General features: G+C 43.6%; 1 protein-coding gene across 1 annotated transcript in view; it reads right to left on the bottom strand.

The window, feature by feature from the left end:
* drp2 (dystrophin related protein 2) overlaps positions 1-19,873 on the bottom strand; it is a 116,804-nt gene that overhangs the window by 80,736 nt on the left and 16,195 nt on the right. Inside the window, exon 3 of the mRNA XM_064955840.1 lies at positions 19,781-19,873. This exon is cut by the window's right edge and continues 64 nt beyond it. Within this exon, the coding sequence (XP_064811912.1) occupies positions 19,781-19,873 (93 nt within the window). The remainder of the gene's footprint in view (positions 1-19,780) is intronic.

The raw sequence follows: 19,873 nt of genomic DNA, 5'->3' as shown, positions 1-19,873 counted from the left end.
TAAACTAAAGTGAAATACACTGACTGCACAGAACTTTAAGAACATGACGTAGACTGACCAGGTGACTCCAGGTGAGAGCTTTGATCCCTTATTGATGTCACCTGTTAAATCCACACATGGATTGTGTGTGTGTGCCATTCAGAGGGTGAATGAGCAAGACAAAATATTAAAGTGCCTTTGAATGGGATATGGTAGTAGGTGCCAGGTGCACCGGTTTGAGTGTGTCAAGAACTCCAACGCTGCTGGGGTTTTCGCACTTAACAGTTTCCCGGGTGTATCAACAATTGTCCACCACCCAAAGGACATCCAGCCAACTTGACACAACTGTGGGAAGCATTGGAGTCAACATTGACCAGCATCCCTGTGGAACGCGTTCGACACCTTGTAGAGTCTATGCCCCGACAAACTGAGGCTGCTCTGATGGCAAATGGGTATATTGTCAGGAAGAGTTGGAGGTGGAGGAAGCTGTGGAGCCATTATCCTGGCGACGCTTGTGGAAGGGTAGGTAGGCTCTTGCACGCTGAGCTAGCTGGAGCTCGACATCATCCTCGCTGCTGGGCTTGACAGTGAACTCGGTGGTTTGATACTGCTGTTGCTGCCAATCGCTCGCTTTCTCCTTTTGGTTTTGTTTGGGTACCTTGGCGAAGCCAATTTTTGATATCCATCGTAGCAGTGGCAGATTAGCTGGTTCGAGCTAGTTAAATAGACTAAGGCAAATAACACTAACCATTTTTATAGCTAGCTAAGAAGCTAACTCAATTCTGTAGTCGTGGGGCGTGAGGAAAGCAAAGCAGCGTCAACTGTAAACTTGACTCCACCATTATAAATCAAAATAGAATATTACAGACGGAGGCACAATTATTATTATTTGTTTTATGTAAAGGATAGACAGGGGCAAACATAATTTACAAATGAAGCATTTGTGTTTAGTGAGTCCGCCAGATCAGAGGCAGTAGCAATAATCATGTTGTCTTGACAAGTGTGTGAATTGGACCATTTTCCTTATGTGCTAAGCATTCGAAATGTAACAAATACATTTGGGTGTTAGGGAAAATGTATGAAGTAAAAAGTACATAATTTTCCTCAGGAACGTAGTGAAGTTAATGAAAAGTTGTCAAACATATAAATAGTAAAGTAAAGATACCCCCAATAGTTAAGTAGTACTTTAAAGTATTTTTACTTACAGTTGAAGTCGGAAGTTTACATACACCTTAGCCAAATACATTTGTTTCTCACAATTCCTGACATTTAGTCCTAGTAAAAAGTCCCTGTTTTACGTCCGTTAGGATACCCCCTTTATTTTAAGAATGTGAAATGTCAGAATAATAGTAAAGAGAATGATTTATTTCAGCTTTTATTTATTTCACATTCCTAGTGGGTCAGAAGTTTACATACACTCTTTAAATTGTTTAACCTGGGTCAAAAGTTTTGATTAGCCTTCCACAAGCTTCCCACAATAAGTTGGGTGAATTTTGGCCCATTCCTCCTGACAGAGCTGGTGTAACTGAGTCAGGTTTGTAGGCCTCTTTGCTCACACACGCATTTTCAGTTCTGCCCACACATTTTCTATAGGATTGATGTCAGGGCTTTGTGATGGCCACTCGAATACCTTGACTTGGTTGTCCTTAAGCCATTTTGACACAACTTTGGAAGTATGCTTGGGGTCATTGGAAGACCTATTTCCGACCAAGCTTTAATTTCCTGACTGATGTCTTGAGGTGTTTCTTCAATATATCCACATAATTGTCCTCCCTCATGAAGCCATCTATTTTGTGTAGTGCACCAGTCGCTCCTGTAGCAAAGCACCCCCACAACATGATGCTGCCACCCCCGTGCTTCACGGTTGGGATGGTGTTCTTCGGCTTGAAAGCCTCCCCTTTTTTCCTCCAAATATAACGATGGACATTATGGCTAAACAGTTCTATTTTTGTTTCATCAGACCAGAGGACATTTCTCCAAAAAGTACGATCTTTGTCCCCATATGCAGTTGCAAACCGTAGTCTGGCTTTTTTATGTCGGTTTTGGAGCAGTGGCTTCTTCCTTGCTGAGCGGCCTTTCAGGTTATGTCGATACAGGACTCGTTTTACTGCGGATATAAATCATTTTGTACCTGTTCCTCCAGCATCTTCACAAGATCCTTTGCTGTTGTTCTGGGATTGATTTGCACTTTTCGCACCAAAGTACGTTCACTAGGAGACAGAACGTGTCTCCTTCCTGAGCGGTATGACGGCTGTGTGGTTCCATGGTGTTTCGTAAGACAAGAGGCGGCAGACTATGTATTTTTGTAAATAACAGCTGGTGCACAATATCTAAGGAAGTCTCAATCTATTGCTCTCCTGAGGTAGAATATATCATGATAAGCTGTATACCACACTATCTACCTGGAGAGTTTTCCTCTGTATTTTTCGCAGCATTGAACGAGCTGTATTCAGCCATAAGCAAACAAGAGCATGCTCACCCAGAGGCGGCACTCCTAGTAGCCGGGGAATTTAATGCAGGGAAACTTAAATCTGGTTGACCAAATTTCTATCAGCATATTAAACGTGCAACCAGAGGGGAAAAAACTCTGGACACGTTTTTGGTTACTTCATGATTCCATGTGTTATTTCATAGTTTTGATGTCTTCACTATTATTCTACAATGTATAAAAAAAATAAAAAAAATAAAAACCCTGGATTGAGTAGGTGTGTCCAAACTTTTGACTGGTACTGTATGTCTAGATGTTTAATGCTGTCACGGTTTTCTGTAGGTGAAAGAGAGTCGGACCAAAATGCGGCGTGTCTATTGCGTTCCAAGTTTAATAAAACTGAAGTAAACATGAATCAATATGAAAAACAATAAACAATACACGAAAACCGAAACAGCCTAATACTGGTGCAAACTAGCACACGACAGACCTAAGGACAAAAGGACAATCACCCACAAAACCCAACACCAAACAGGTTACCTAAATATGGTTCCCAATCAGAGACAATGGCTAACACCTGCCTCTGATTGAGAACCATATCAGGCCAAACACAGAAACAGACAAACTAGACACACAACATAGAATACCCACTCAGATCACACCCTGACCAAACAAAACATATAAACATACAAAGCAAACTATGGTCAGGGTGTGACAGTACACCCCCCCCCCCCCCCAAGGTGCGGACTCCGGCCGCAAAACCTGAACCTATTGGGAAGGGTCTGGGTGGGCATCTGTCTGCGGTGGCGGCTCTGGTGCTGGACGTGGCCCCCACTTCACCATAGTCTTAGTCCGCCACCTTGTCCGCTTCCATTAAGGACATCTACCACCCGAGCCACTGCCTGTTCACCCCGCTATCATCCAGAAGGCGAGGTCAGTACAGGTGCATCAAAGCTGGGACCAAGAGACTGAAAAACAGCTTCTATCTCAAGGCCATCAGACTGTTAAACAGCCACCACTAACATTGAGTGGCTGCTGCCTACACACTGACACTGACTCAACTCCAGCCACTTTAATAATGGGAATTGATGGGAAATGTTGTAAATATATCACTAGCCACTTTAAACAATGCTACCTTATATAATGTTACTTACCCTACATTATTCATCTCATATGCATACGTATATACTGTACTCTATATCATCGACTGCATCCTTATGTAATACATGTATCACTAGCCACTTTAACTATGCCACTTTGTTTACATACTCATCTCATATGTATATACTGTACTCGATACCATCTACTGTATCTTGCCTATGCTGCTCTGTACCATCACTCATTCATATATCCTTATGTACATATTCTTTATCCCCTTACACTGTGTATAAGACAGTAGATTAGGAATTGTTAGTTAGATTACTTGTTGGTTATTACTGCATTGTCGGAACTAGAAGCACAAGCATTTCGCTACACTCGCATTAACATCTGCTAACCATGTGTATGTGACAAATAAAATTTGATTTGATTTGATTTGAAATTTGATTTGATTTGATTTGATTTGATTTCCTTGGCCTCCTAACTACGTCGACCCCACTACATAACCCCACTGGAGTGAGGGGCAGCTCGGGACAGAGGGGCAGCTCGGGACAGAGGGTGCAGCTCGGGACAGAGGGGCTCTGGCGCCTCTGGTCTGAGGGGCTCTGGCGCCTCTGGGCTGAGGGGCTCTGGCGCCTCTGGGCTGACTGGTGGATCTGGAAGAGTCTGGCTGACTGGCGGATCTGGAAGAGTCTGGCTGACTGGCGGATCTGGAAGATCCTGGCTGACTGGCGGATCTGGAAGTGTCTGGCTGACTGGCGGATCTGGAAGAGTCTGGCTGACTGGCGGATCCTGGCTGACTGGCGGATCTGGAAGATCCTGGCTGACTGGCGGATCTGGAAGAGTCTGGCTGACTGGCGGATCCTGGCAGACTGACGGCTCTGGCTGCTCCATGCTGACTGGCAGCTCTGGCTGCTCCATGCTGACTGGCGGCTCTGGCTGCTCCATGCTGACTGACGGCTCTGGCTGCTCCATGCTGACTGACAGCTCTAGCTGCTCCATGCAGACTGGCAGCTCTGGCGGCTTCTTGCAGACTGGCAGCTCTGGCGGCTTCTTGCAGACTGGCAGCTCTGGCTGCTCCATGCAGACTGGCAGCTCTGGCAGCTCCTTGCAGACTGGCAGCTCCTTGCAGACTGGCAGCTCCTTGCAGACTGACAGCTCCTTGCAGACTGACAGCTCCTTGCAGACTGACAGCTCCATGCAGACTGACAGCTCCTTGCAGACTGGCAGCTCTGGCTGCTCCATGCAGACTGGCAGCTCTGGCTGCTCCATGCAGACTGGCAGCTCTGGCTGCTCCATGCAGACTGGCAGCTCTGGCTGCTCCATGCAGTCTGGCAGCTCTGGCTGCTGCATGCAAACTGGCAGCTCTGGCCACTCCATGCAGACTGGCATCTCTGGCTGCTCCATGCAGACTGGCAGCTCTGGCTGCTCCATGCAGACTGGCAGCTCCTTGCAGACTGGCAGCTCCTTGCAGACTGACAGCTCCTTGCAGACTGACAGCTCCTTGCAGACTGACAGCTCCATGCAGACTGACAGCTCCTTGCAGACTGGCAGCTCTGGCTGCTCCATGCAGACGGGCAGCTCTGGCTGCTCCATGCAGGCGGGAGACTCCGGCAGCGCTGTAGGGGAGGAAGGCTCTGGCAGCGCTAAACAGGCGGGAGACTCCGGCAGCGCAGGAGAGGAGGAAGGCTCTGGCAGCGCTAAACAGGCGGGGTGCACTGTAGGCCTGATGCGTGGTGCTGGCACTGGTGGTACTGGGCCGAGGACACGCACAGGAAGCCTGGTGCGGGGAGCTGCCACCGGACGGCTGGTGCGTGGAGGTAGTACTGGGTAGACCAGACCGTGCAGGTGCACTGGAGCTCTTGAGCACCGAGCCTGCCCAACCTTACCTGGTTGAATACTCCCGGTCGCTCTGCCAGTGCGGCGAGGTGGAATAGCCCGCACTGGGCTATGCAGGCGAACCGGGGACACCGTGCGCAAGGCTGGTGCCATGTAAGCCGGCCCAAGGAGACGCACTGGAGACCAGATGCGTAGAGCCGGCTTCATGGCATTTGGCTCGACGCTCACTCTAGCCCGGCCGATACGCGGAGCTGGAATGTACCGCACCGGGCTATGCACCCGCACTGGGGACACCGTGCGCACCACAGCATCACACGGTGCCTGCCCGGTCTCTCTAGCCCCCCGGTAAACCACAGGAAATTGGCGTAGGTCTCCTACCTAGCGTCGCCCTACTCCCTGTGAGCCCCCCCAAGACATTTTTGGGGCTGACTCTCGGGCTTCCTTCCACGCCGCCGTGCTTGTTTCTCCATCTCCATTCTCAAGTAACCTTCTTCGCACTGCTCCAGCGAATCCCAGGTGGGCTCTGGCACTCTCCCTGGGTCGACCGCCCACCTGTCTATTTCCTCCCAAGTCGTATACTCCAGACCTTGTTGCTCCTGCTGCCACTGCCTGTCACCACGCCGCTTGGTCCTGTTGTGGTGGGTGATTCTGTCACGGTTTTCTGTAGGTGAAAGAGAGTCGGACCAAAATGCGGCGTGTCTATTGCGATCCAAGTTTAATAAAACTGAAGTAAACACGAATCAATATGAAAAACGATAAACAATACACGAAAACCGAAACAGCCTAATACTGGTGCAAACTAACACACGACAGACATAAGGACAAAAGGACAATCACCCACAAAACCCAACACCAAACAGGTTACCTAAATATGGTTCCCAATCAGAGACAATGACTAACACCTGCCTCTGATTGAGAACCATATCAGGCCAAACACAGAAACAGACAAACTAGACACACAGCATAGAATGCCCACTCAGATCACACCCTGACCAAATAAAACATATAAACATACAAAGCAAACTATGGTCAGGGTGTGACAAATGCATTCTAAGACTGCGCGATGCAACTCTAATGATGATTTGAAAACAGTTGAATGAAAGGCTTGAGCTTTGAGAAAATGGCGCCGGAGGAGATGGCTGCCGTTTTACGGTCTCCTAACCAATTGTGCTTATTACGTTTTTTTTTCTGCAATGTTTGTAAATTATTTTGTACATAATGTTTCTACTACCGTATCTTACGGCAGAAAAGAACTTCTAGATATCAGGACAGCGATCACTCACTTCGGGTTAGACAAAGATTTTTTTCAACATCAACAACAACAGCAGCAGCAGCAAGCAGGACTCACACAATATTCTCCAAACACCCCGCAGGACAGACATCCCAATTATTCGCAAAAGGAAGCTACTCAGAGGACAAAGAGCCGGATGCCTCGTCTGGACCCGCAGAAGACAACTACGAAAGCTTCCATTACCATCAACATTACTCGCCAACATGCAATCATTGGACAATAAACTAGACGTGGTACGATCACGAATATCCTACCAACGGGACATGAAAAACTAATATCCTATGTTTCACGGAATCGTGGCTGAATGGCGACATGGATATTCAGCTAGCAGGATACACGCTGCATCGGCAGGATAGAACCGCACACTCCGGTTAAACCAGGAGGAGCGCTCTGTGTATATTTGTAAACAACAGCTGGTTACAAAATCTAAAGAAGTCTCTAGATTTTGCTCGCCTGAAGTAGAGTATATTATGATAAATTGCAGGCCACACAACTTGCCTAGGGAGTTCTCAGCTATACTTTTCGTGGCTGTTTATTTACCACCACATACAGATGCCGGCACTAAAACCGCACTCAGTCAGCTGTATAAGGAAATAAGCAAACAGGAATCCACTCACCCAGAGGCGGTGATCCTAGTGGCTAGAGACTTTAATGCAGGGAAACTTAAATCAGCTCTACCAAATCTCTATCAACATATTAAATGTGCAACCAGAGGGGAACAATTCTAGATCACCTGTACTCCACACACAGAGATGCGTACAGAGCTCTCCCTCGCCCTCCATTTGGTAAATCCGACCACAACTCTATCCTCCTGATTCCTGCGTACAAGCAAAAACTAAAGCAGGAAGCACCAGTGACTCTATCTATAAAACAAATGGTCAGATGAAGCAGATGCTCAACTTCAGGACTATTTTGCTATCACAGACTGGAACATGTTCCGGGATTCTTCCGATGACATTGAGGAATACACCACATCAGTCACTGGCTTTATCAATAAGTTCATTGAGGACGTCGTCCCCACAGTGACTGTACGTACATACCCCAACCAGAAGCCATGGATTACAGGCAACATTCGCACTGAGCTAAAGGGTAGAGCTGCTGCTTCCAAGGTGCGGGACTCTAACCCGGAAGCGTACAAGAAATCCCGCTATGCCCTGCGACGAACCATCAAACAGGTAAAGCGTCAATACAGGGCTAAGATTGAATCATTCTCCACCGGCTCCGACGCTCATTGGATGTGGCAGGGCTATTCATTGACTACAGCTCAGCGTTCAACACCATAGTATCATCAAAGCTCATCAATAAGCTAAGGAACCTGGGAGTAAACACATCTGCAACTGGATCCTGGACTTCCTGACGGGCCGCCCCAGGTGGTGAGGGTAGGTAGAAACACATCTGCCACGCTGATCCTGAACACTGGAGCTCCCCGGGGGTGCGTGCTAAGTCCCCTCCTGTACTCCCTGTTCACCCACGACTGCATGGCCAGGCAAGACTCCAACACCATCATTAAGTTTGCTGACGACACAACAGTGGTAGGCCTGAACACCGACAACAACGAGACAGCCTATAGGGAGGTCAGAGACCTGGCCGGGTGGTGCCAGAATAACAACCTATCTCTCAACATAACCAAGACTAAGGAGATGATTGTGGACTACAGGAAAAGGAGCACCGAGCACGTCCCCATTCTCATTGTCGTGGCTGAAGTGGAGCAGGTTGAGGGCTTCAAATTCCTTGGTGTCCACATCAACAACACACTAGAATAGTCCAAACACACCAAGACAGTCATGAAGAGGGCACGACAAAGCCTATTCCCCCTCAGGAAACTATAACTAAAAAAATATTTGGCATGGGTCCTGAGATCCTCAAAAGGTTCTACAGCTGCAACATCGAGAGCATCCTGACCAGTTGCATCACTGCCTGTTATGGCAATTGCTCAGCCTCCGACCGCAAGGCACTTCAGAGGGTAGTGTGTACGGCCTAGTAGATCACTCGGGCAAAGCTGCCTGCCATCCAGGACCTCTATACCAGGTGGTGTCAGAGGAAGGCCCTGAAAATTGTCAAAGACCCCAGCCACCCCAGTCATAGACTTTTCTTTCTGCTACCGCACGGCAAGCGGTACACACGCACACACACACACACACACACACGCACGCACACACACACACACACATACACACACATACTTTTCTTTCTCCGCACTATTGGTTAGAGCCTTGTAAGTAAGCATACCTGTTGTATTCAGCGCACGTGACAAATAAACTTGGATTTGATTTGATTTGTTTCTTGTCCAGGTTGCACACACTTCATCAGTCTCTCATTCACAATTAGATAAGCACTTGATAATATTCTCACCAGACCTCAAACTTCTCAGCAGCTTCCCCCTTGTGTGGCTGTAATGCCCCTTAGAAAACCCATGCCTTTTGCAGCCAAAGTGGCCGTTGTGCCCTTGGAATTAATATAATAATTATAATTCCCTTCTCTCTGTCGTGCTCCAAAACACCTCTCACTTCACATGCGCTCTCAGATATCTCAATTCTTATTAGCCAATGTCCGTCACATGATCGGGCCCTTCTCAGAGGTATCTCAGCTAAGATGTAGGCTACAAGTGAAGACAGACGCAATTGCGAGCCTCCCTCTCATTGAATTCCGAGGCGCATATTGAAGATGTTAGAAGAACTGTCTATATTTAGCCTACTTTCGTCAGCCAACAAGATGAGTAGGCCTAACGAACAGCAGAAGCACTAGCCTATGTCAATCTACTAACCCCCATAGTACAAAAGTTGACCTATTATATTGGTCAACTTGTCCTTCTGTGCAATAAATAAATATTGCAAACATACTCTTGGATAGTTGTGGGATGCGATAGATCCCAAATTAATACAACCACGAGCATAAAAAAAGCAATGAGGCTGATGCAACAGGTCAGAACGTTTAGCTTAAAATGTTGATCAACTATTAGGCTGTTTCTTCACATTATAAGAGCAAAAAATCACACAAGGCAGTAGGCTTTGAGCGTGAATGTTCCAAAATGCAATAAATTAGCGGGAAAACACCGTTCTCAAAAGTTAACACAGATGTGATTATGCATGTAATGCTTTATTATGAAAGTGCATTTATTTGGTGAAAATGATCTTCCCCAAATTTGACATTTGTTTGCCAGTGAAAGGCGCTGCATGGTCAATCCAACATCTGCATTGGCATGTAGCATGTAGCATGTAGCATGTATGGTGATATGGCCTCTGCAGAAATCTGGGCAATCATACTTTTTCCGCTTTACAGAGTAGCGCAGAGCTGTTGTGAAGGAAGTTGTCAAGGAAGTGAGTTTGTGTTTATACAGGACCTAGGGCCCTCACCTACCGTCAACCAATCATGTCAATGCGGAGCAATACTGAGCCCTACGCAAATTTACAAAATTTGAGAGGCACACGACAATGCAGTACGGAGCTCAAATTGGCCTCTGCTTGCGTCCAGGTGCTCCGCAATTACATCACGCCATCCATACACCGCCTCCGACCACATTTTCGGATCAAGCATAAATTGTCTCTTAGGCACTACACCGGTTGTAAAGCAGATTAATGTGCTTAATTTTAAGAAGTTATTTGTCCACTTAAGTTGTGACACAAACCTTATCAAAACATATAGGCCTATGGGCTAGGCTACATGAGGTGTGCGACTAGGATTTGAAAAAGTTGTTTAAAAAGCATTCTCTGTTTCTTGCCTTACTGAACACGCTGGGCATTATTATTGGTAATAAATCATTGATGCCCATCGTTGATAGGCTAATATAATCACCAATCAGACTATTCCTAATTGAATATTGTCTTACATATACTAAATAATATGTTTGAAATTAGTTTTGATTTAGAATGGACCATTATAATGCACCTATCTCAGAACAGGGGCACGGAAAAAGAAATACATGTCATCTATGCACTTAAATAGCGAATGGAAGACGTTTCCCCGTGGTTCATTTTCATACCAGCCAGGCAGACTATACTCCGGTTGTAAAGCAAAGAAATTACCTTAATATTAGGAAAGCTGATGAATAAATATAGTAGGCCTAGTCTATAGAAACTAATGGCATCCTCCTCTTTTTAATAGAGGTAATCAAAACTCTGTTTTCTCACACAATTGCATAGCCTATAGAAATGTTGCGCAACATGAGCTCATGGGCTCTCATGAAGTGATTGATTTTATTTTTGAAAACATTTGCATTGATGTCAGAGTGATTAGAGGGACAATAGAGTGCTGAGTACCAGGCAGTTAGCAAGTTTGGTAGGCTACTAATGACCATCAGCAGCATCAGAGCTTGAAGCCTAATTACGCGACTAAACGGTCACGTGGAATTTGAATGTGGGCATGACTGCCGGTGCGGTGGTAATATGGTCACTGTAACAGCCCTATTCATTGCTAACCACCTCAGTGGCTTTCCATAGCTCCCCTACACACATCGCAGCTAGCGCTGTCCATTGTGCTGACACAGTGCAGAGAAGATTTAGATTTTGCGCCAACGTGTCACTTTAACTTTTTAACTTTTAATCATTGTAACTTTTTTTGCGATTTTTATAAAGGGACATGAAACTAAAACTGAGGGGGCACACGTTTCAACTGAGCCCCCTTTTGCTCCCTCGTGGAGCCGGGACAGGGTTTCCCCTGTGGCGAGCGGCGCAGTGGCGACTTTCTTTCAGTGGCTATTAAACCCCATGACTGCAGCCAGTCACTCCCTGATAACACCAGCCTCCCTCCTCACTGACGGAATTAAATACGGAGGACCACTGAACTGGCATATACCACTGATGCTTAGCAAACATGCAGAAATGTGTTCTGTGCAGGAGCTGTGGTTTATGATAAGATTTCCTGGTGAGGTTACTAAGGAAACTCAGATTTTAACCCGCTTGTTTCGTTTTTTTCTGAGTGAGCGATTGGTACCCAGGGTGGGATTGCGGGTTTACTTCCCTCCCTTAGGCCTCCGCTGCGTTAAAACTTTAATTCCAGCTAAATTTCACACTGAGGGGTGCCGTCTTTGGCTGAAGGAACATAAAATAGAAAGACTTCAGATCCAATTAGGCTACATTATGCATGATGGAGGAGGAAGAGTCAGAGAAGGAAATGGTTTCATTGCCCCCTCCAAACATGTTGATGGTCCCCTATTTATTTCTGGGGCCCCCAGAGACCCCATTACACTGAGCTTTCTCAGAACACATGGCTCTTGTAACGTCAGGGAAGGGGGTTTGACTCCAGGGACCACCCATTCGTAAAATGTATGTACGCATGACTGTAAGTCGCTTTCGATAAAAGCGTCTGCTAAATGGCATATATTATTATAATTCTTTTTAGGTTCATTATTACTTCATCCTCCTCTCTTTTCTCTGGATGAATAGATTATGCACTACACACACACCTATAGAACACTACACACACACCTATAGAACACTACACACACACCTATAGAACACTACACACACACCTATAGAACACTACACACACACTTATAGAACACTACACACACCTATAGAACACTACACACACCTATAGAACACTACACACACACCTGTAGAACACTACACACACACCTATAGAACACTACACACACACTTATAGAACACTACACACACACCTATAGAACACTACACACACACCTATAGAACACTACACACACACCTATAGAACACTACACACACACTTATAGAACACTACACACACCTATAGAACACTACACACACCTATAGAACACTACACACACACCTGTAGAACACTACACACACACTTATAGAACACTACACACACACCTATAGAACACTACACACACACCTATAGAACACTACACACACACCTATAGAACACTACACACACACCTATAGAACACTACACACACACCTATAGAACACTACACACACACCTATAGAACACTACACACACACTTATAGAACACTACACACACACCTATAGAACACTACACACACACCTATAGAACACTACACACACACCTATAGAACACTACACACACACTTATAGAACACTACACACACCTATAGAACACTACACACACCTATAGAACACTACACACACACCTGTAGAACACTACACACACACTTATAGAACACTACACACACACCTATAGAACACTACACACACACCTATAGAACACTACACACACTTGTAGAACACTACACACACACTTATAGAACACTACACACACACCTATAGAACACTACACACACCTATAGAACACTACACACACACCTATAGAACACTACACACACCTATAGAACACTACACACACACTTATAGAACACTACACACACACCTATAGAACACTACACACACACCTATAGAACACTACACACACACCTATAGAACACTACACACACACCTATAGAACACTACACACACACCTATAGAACACTACACACACCTATAGAACACTACACACACACCTATAGAACACTACACACACACCTATAGAACACTACACACACACCTATAGAACACTACACACAGACTTATAGAACACTACACACATACACACACTTATAGAACACTACACACACACTTATATAACACTACACACACACTTATAGAACACTACACACATACACACACTTATAGAACACTACACACACACTTATAGAACACTACACACACACTTATAGAACACTACACACACACACTTATAGAACACTACACACACACTTATAGAACACTACACACACACCTATAGAACACTACACACACACTTATAGAACACTAAACACACACCTATAGAACACTACACACACACTTATAGAACACTACACACACACTTATAGAACACTACACAAACATACACACACTTATAGAACACTACACACACATACACACACACCTATAGAACACTACACACACACTTATAGAACACTACACACACACTTATAGAACACTACACACACATACACACCTATAGAACACTACACACACACCTATAGAACACCACACACACTTATAGAACACTACACACACACTTATAGAACACTACACACATACACACACTTATAGAACACTACACACACACTTATAGAACACTACACACACACTTATAGAACACTAAACACACACCTATAGAACACTACACACACACTTATAGAACACTACACACACACTTATAGAACACTACACACACATACACACCTATAGAACACTACACACACATACACACACTTATAGAACACTACACACACATACACACACACCTATAGAACACCACACACACACTTATAGAACACTACACACACACTTATAGAACACTACACACACATACACACCTATAGAACACTACACACACACCTATAGAACACCACACACACTTATAGAACACTACACACACACTTATAGAACACTACACACAAACACTTATAGAACACTAAACACACACACTTATAGAACACTACACACATACACACACCAATAGAACACTACACACACACTTATAGAACACTACACACACACACTTATAGAACACTAAACACACACACTTGTAGAACTCTACACACACACACTTGTAGAACTCTACACACACACACTTATAGAACACTACACACACACTCATAGAACAATACACACACACACACACTTATAGAACACTACACACACACTTATAGAACACTACACATAGACTTATAGAACACTACACACATACACACACCAATAGAACACTACACACACACTTATAGAACACTACACACACACACTTATAGAACACTAAACACACACACTTATAGAACTCTACACAAACACACTTGTAGAACACGAAACACACACACACTTATAGAACACTAAACACACACACTTATAGAACACTACACACACACACTTATAGAACACTACACACACACACACTTATAGAACACTACACACACACACTTATAGAACACTAAACACACACTTATAGAACACTACACACACACACTTATAGAACACTACACACACGTATAGAACACTACAGACACACTTATAGAACACAATACACGCACACTTATAGAACACTACACACACACACTTATAGAACACTACACATGCACACTTATAGAACGCTACACACACACGTATAGAACACAACACACGCACACTTATAGAACACTACACACACACGTATAGAACACAACACACGCACACTTATAGAACACTACACACACACCTATAGAACACTACACACACACCTATAGAACACTACACACACACCTATAGAACACTACACACACACCTATAGAACACTACACACACACCTATAGAACACTACACACACCTATAGAACACTACACACACACCTATAGAACACTACACACACACCTATAGAACACTACACACACACCTATAGAACACTACACACAGACTTATAGAACACTACACACATACACACACTTATAGAACACGACACACACACTTATATAACACTACACACACACTTATAGAACACTACACACATACACACACTTATAGAACACTACACACACACTTATAGAACACTACACACACACTTATAGAACACTACACACACACACTTATAGAACACTACACACACACTTATAGAACACTACACACACACCTATAGAACACTACACACACACTTATAGAACACTAAACACACACCTATAGAACACTACACACACACTTATAGAACACTACACACACACTTATAGAACACTACACAAACATACACACACTTATAGAACACTACACACACATACACACACACCTATAGAACACTACACACACACTTATAGAACACTACACACACACTTATAGAACACTACACACACATACACACCTATAGAACACTACACACACCTATAGAACACCACACACACTTATAGAACACTACACACACACTTATAGAACACTACACACATACACACACTTATAGAACACTACACACACACTTATAGAACACTACACACACACTTATAGAACACTAAACACACACCTATAGAACACTACACACACACTTATAGAACACTACACACACACTTATAGAACACTACACACACATACACACCTATAGAACACTACACACACATACACACACTTATAGAACACTACACACACATACACACACACCTATAGAACACCACACACACACTTATAGAACACTACACACACACTTATAGAACACTACACACACATACACACCTATAGAACACTACACACACACCTATAGAACACCACACACACTTATAGAACACTACACACACACTTATAGAACACTACACACAAACACTTATAGAACACTAAACACACACACTTATAGAACACTACACACACACCTATAGAACACTACACACACACCTATAGAACACTACACACACACCTATAGAACACGACACACACACCTATAGAACACTACACACACACCTATAGAACACTACACACAGACTTATAGAACACTACACACATACACACACTTATAGAACACTACACACACACTTATAGAACACTACACACATACACACACCAATAGAACACTACACACACACTTATAGAACACTACACACACACACTTATAGAACACTAAACACACACACTTGTAGAACTCTACACACACACACTTGTAGAACTCTACACACACACACTTATAGAACACTACACACACACTCATAGAACAATACACACACACACACACACTTATAGAACACTACACACACACTTATAGAACACTACACATAGACTTATAGAACACTACACACATACACACACCAATAGAACACTACACACACACTTATAGAACACTACACACACACACTTATAGAACACTAAACACACACACTTATAGAACTCTACACAAACACACTTGTAGAACACGAAACACACACACACTTATAGAACACTAAACACACACACTTATAGAACACTACACACACACACTTATAGAACACTACACACACACACACTTATAGAACACTACACACACACACTTATAGAACACTAAACACACACTTATAGAACACTACACACACACACTTATAGAACACTACACACACGTATAGAACACTACAGACACACTTATAGAACACAATACACGCACACTTATAGAACACTACACACACACACTTATAGAACACTACACATGCACACTTATAGAACGCTACACACACACGTATAGAACACAACACACGCACACTTATAGAACACTACACACACACGTATAGAACACAACACACGCACACTTATAGAACACTACACACACACGTATAGAACACAACACACGCACACTTATAGAACGCTACACACACACATACTTATAGAGCGATGCGCACGCACACAAGCACACGCGCGCACACACACACACTGAAAGGGACACTTCCCCACGCACTGAAATACTGCAGAACAAATCCACTTAAGATCAATAACTCACATTTCTTAAACCCTGTAATTCTCCACAGAAAACTCCATACAATTTCCCTTTCCGCTTTGTCTGAAAAGTTTTAGAGCAACGTCACACTTGGGGAGTGGGAGCTCCTTAGATTATAAAGGAATATTGCATAAAAATGGGGACATAGGGAAAAGAAAAGGGATGGTGGGAGGAAAGGGGGGAGGAAGGAGGAGGGTGGAGTGTAGAGGAGGGGAATCTATTGTGATTTTAGCAGGTATATACTAAGTAACAAAATCTGTAGTATGAGTGGGAGGGAGGAAACAGCACAGTGGGCTATAATCTCTTAGCAGTAGATAGAGAGATAGAGAGATTAGCAGGAGAGAGAGAGAGAGAGAGAGAGAGAGAGAGAGAGAGAGAGATGGTGTGTGACTATGGTTTTTGTCCTGTTAATTTGGAAGCTGATTTCACAGCAGCAGTCTGTGGCAATGGAGGGGGGAGGGGGAGGGGTAGGTGAGGACCACTCTCACTGTCAATACGGCTCTCTCTCCTCAGAGACACACTGCACAAACTGACAGCTGAGAAAATTGGAATGTAGGTGGAAAGAGCATTCTGCTGTAGTACAGGACCAATTATGGTGTGTGTGTGTGTGTGTGTGTGTGTGTGTGTGTGTGTGTGTGTGTGTGTGTGTGTGTGTGTGTGTGTGTGTGTGTGTGTGTGTGTGTGTGTGTGTGTGTGTGTGTGTGTGTGTACAACACACATCTGCCTTCCTGCCTGCCTGTTTGTGTTTGGAGGACATATCATACCAAATGGAGATGTTTTTACCGGGAAATGGATTTAAAAAAAAACTGAAACCATTGCAAGGAAGGATTTTTCCTATGTTCAACTACAGAATAAGGACGAGTGCAGAACAAGCCCCTGAATGTGAGAGACTCTATCTTTCCTCCTCTTATATTCTGCACCCGGCATCTGCTTGTTTGGCTCCACAACTCTCAGCTTTCAACTAGTTGAATTCCCCTCTCCATCAACACAGAGCAGCTGGGGCTTTTTAACATGTCAAATAAAAAGATTTCAGCTGAACCACTCTTATTTAATGATAGTTCAGGGTATCTTTTATAGATTCACCACTGGGTGGTTTTAACCAGTGGTGTAAAGTACTTAAGTACAAATACTTTAATGTACTACCTAAGTCGTTTTTTGGGATATCTGTACTTTACTTTACTATATATATATGTTTGACAACTTTTTCTTCACTACATTCCTAAAGAAAATGATGTACTTTTTACTCCATACGTTTTCCCTGACACCCAAAAGTACTCATTACATTTTGAATGCTTAGCAGGACAGGAAAATGGTCCAATTTATGCACTTATCAAGAGAACATCCCTGGTCATCCCTACTGCCTCTCATCTGGCGGACTCACTAAACACACATGCTTCATTTGTAAATTATGTATCCGTAAATTTAAAAAACAAGAAAATAGTGCAGTCTGGTTTGCTTAATATAAGGAATTTGAAATTATTTATACTTTTGATACTTAAGTATATTTTAGAAATTACATTTACTTTTGATACTTAAGTATATTTAAAACCAAATACTTTAAAACATTTAATAAAGTAGTATTTTACTGGATGAATTTCACCTTTACTTCAGTCATTTTCTATTAAGGGATCTTTACCTTTACTCAAGTATGACAATACAGTACATTTTCCACCACTACTTTCAAAACACACCATGGCCATTTTGTTGGTCCCGATCTCTCCTGCAGATAACAGCCAGAGTCTTAAATCCTGAAATAGAGTCGTTATTTTGATAGATGGCCAAATTAAGAGAGCCTCAAATCGAAGTGGTTGCTAATTGAAAGTAGGTAAATCCCTTTGGAGGGAGGGAGGGTTTAGGTATGTACGGCTCTCAAAGTGCTTACTTCCCTCTATCCTTAATGTTACCGATGGGCTAACCTTAAACTAAGGTTAGTGTCAAAGCACTAAAACATAACCGAGTGGCCTTATTCATTCCAAACAGGTAAATAACGAGTTTCTAGGGAGAGACAAAGTGTTACTGGTTTGTGCTGTAAAGGCGCCTTTGAATTTGTTTGATCAATACGAGTCAACTGGATGGTAACTCAAACACACATTCCTGCAGCTCGGCATGAATGATGGTTTCCACTCAAGCAATTTGTAACTATAGTTCACTGTAGTTACTGTGCATCTGCCTACAGTAAATTAATTAAATCACACTTTCTATAGAATCCATGGAATGAGTTGAATGTTCCTTAGTGCCACAGAAAAAAATGTGGAATAAAATGGGAGGGTAGCTCTCCAGGAACAGGGTTAGAGAACCCTGCCTTGTAAGAAAATCCTAATTATTACCTACCATTTTGTCACACCCTGGCCATAGACAGGCTGTTTATTCTCTATTTTGGTTAGGCCAGGGTGTGACTAGGGTGGGCATTCTGTGTTATTTTTTCTATGTTTTTGTATTTCTTTGTTTTTGGCCGGGTATGGTTTTCAATCAGGGACAGCTGTCTGTCGTTGTCTCTGATTGAAAACCATACTTAGGTAGCTCTTGCCCACATGGGTTTTGTGGGTAGTTGTTTTCTGTTTAGTGTTTGTATCACCTTTCAGAACTGTTTCAAGTTATTCCTTTTGTTACTTTGTATTTAGTGTTCAGTTCTATTTAATAAATATGGACACGTACCACGCTGCATCTTGGTCCTCACCTTCTTCCTCTGAATGCCGTTACACATTTTGGCTTGTTTCAGTGTTTGTGTGATGTAGCTTTTGAAAGGGGCCCAACACAGTACCTGGTGGAACTCCCTCTGATGTTGGACGGCCCCCACGTCACCCCCTATGGGCAGCTGCTCTGACAGCTCCTCGTCCTTGGCCGTCAGCCATTC

This window comes from Oncorhynchus masou, chromosome 32 (assembly GCF_036934945.1).
Source record: "Oncorhynchus masou masou isolate Uvic2021 chromosome 32, UVic_Omas_1.1, whole genome shotgun sequence".
Lineage (NCBI taxonomy): Eukaryota > Metazoa > Chordata > Actinopteri > Salmoniformes > Salmonidae > Oncorhynchus > Oncorhynchus masou.
Note: the sequence above shows the minus strand (reverse complement) of the source record. Positions and strands in the feature narration are given on the sequence as shown.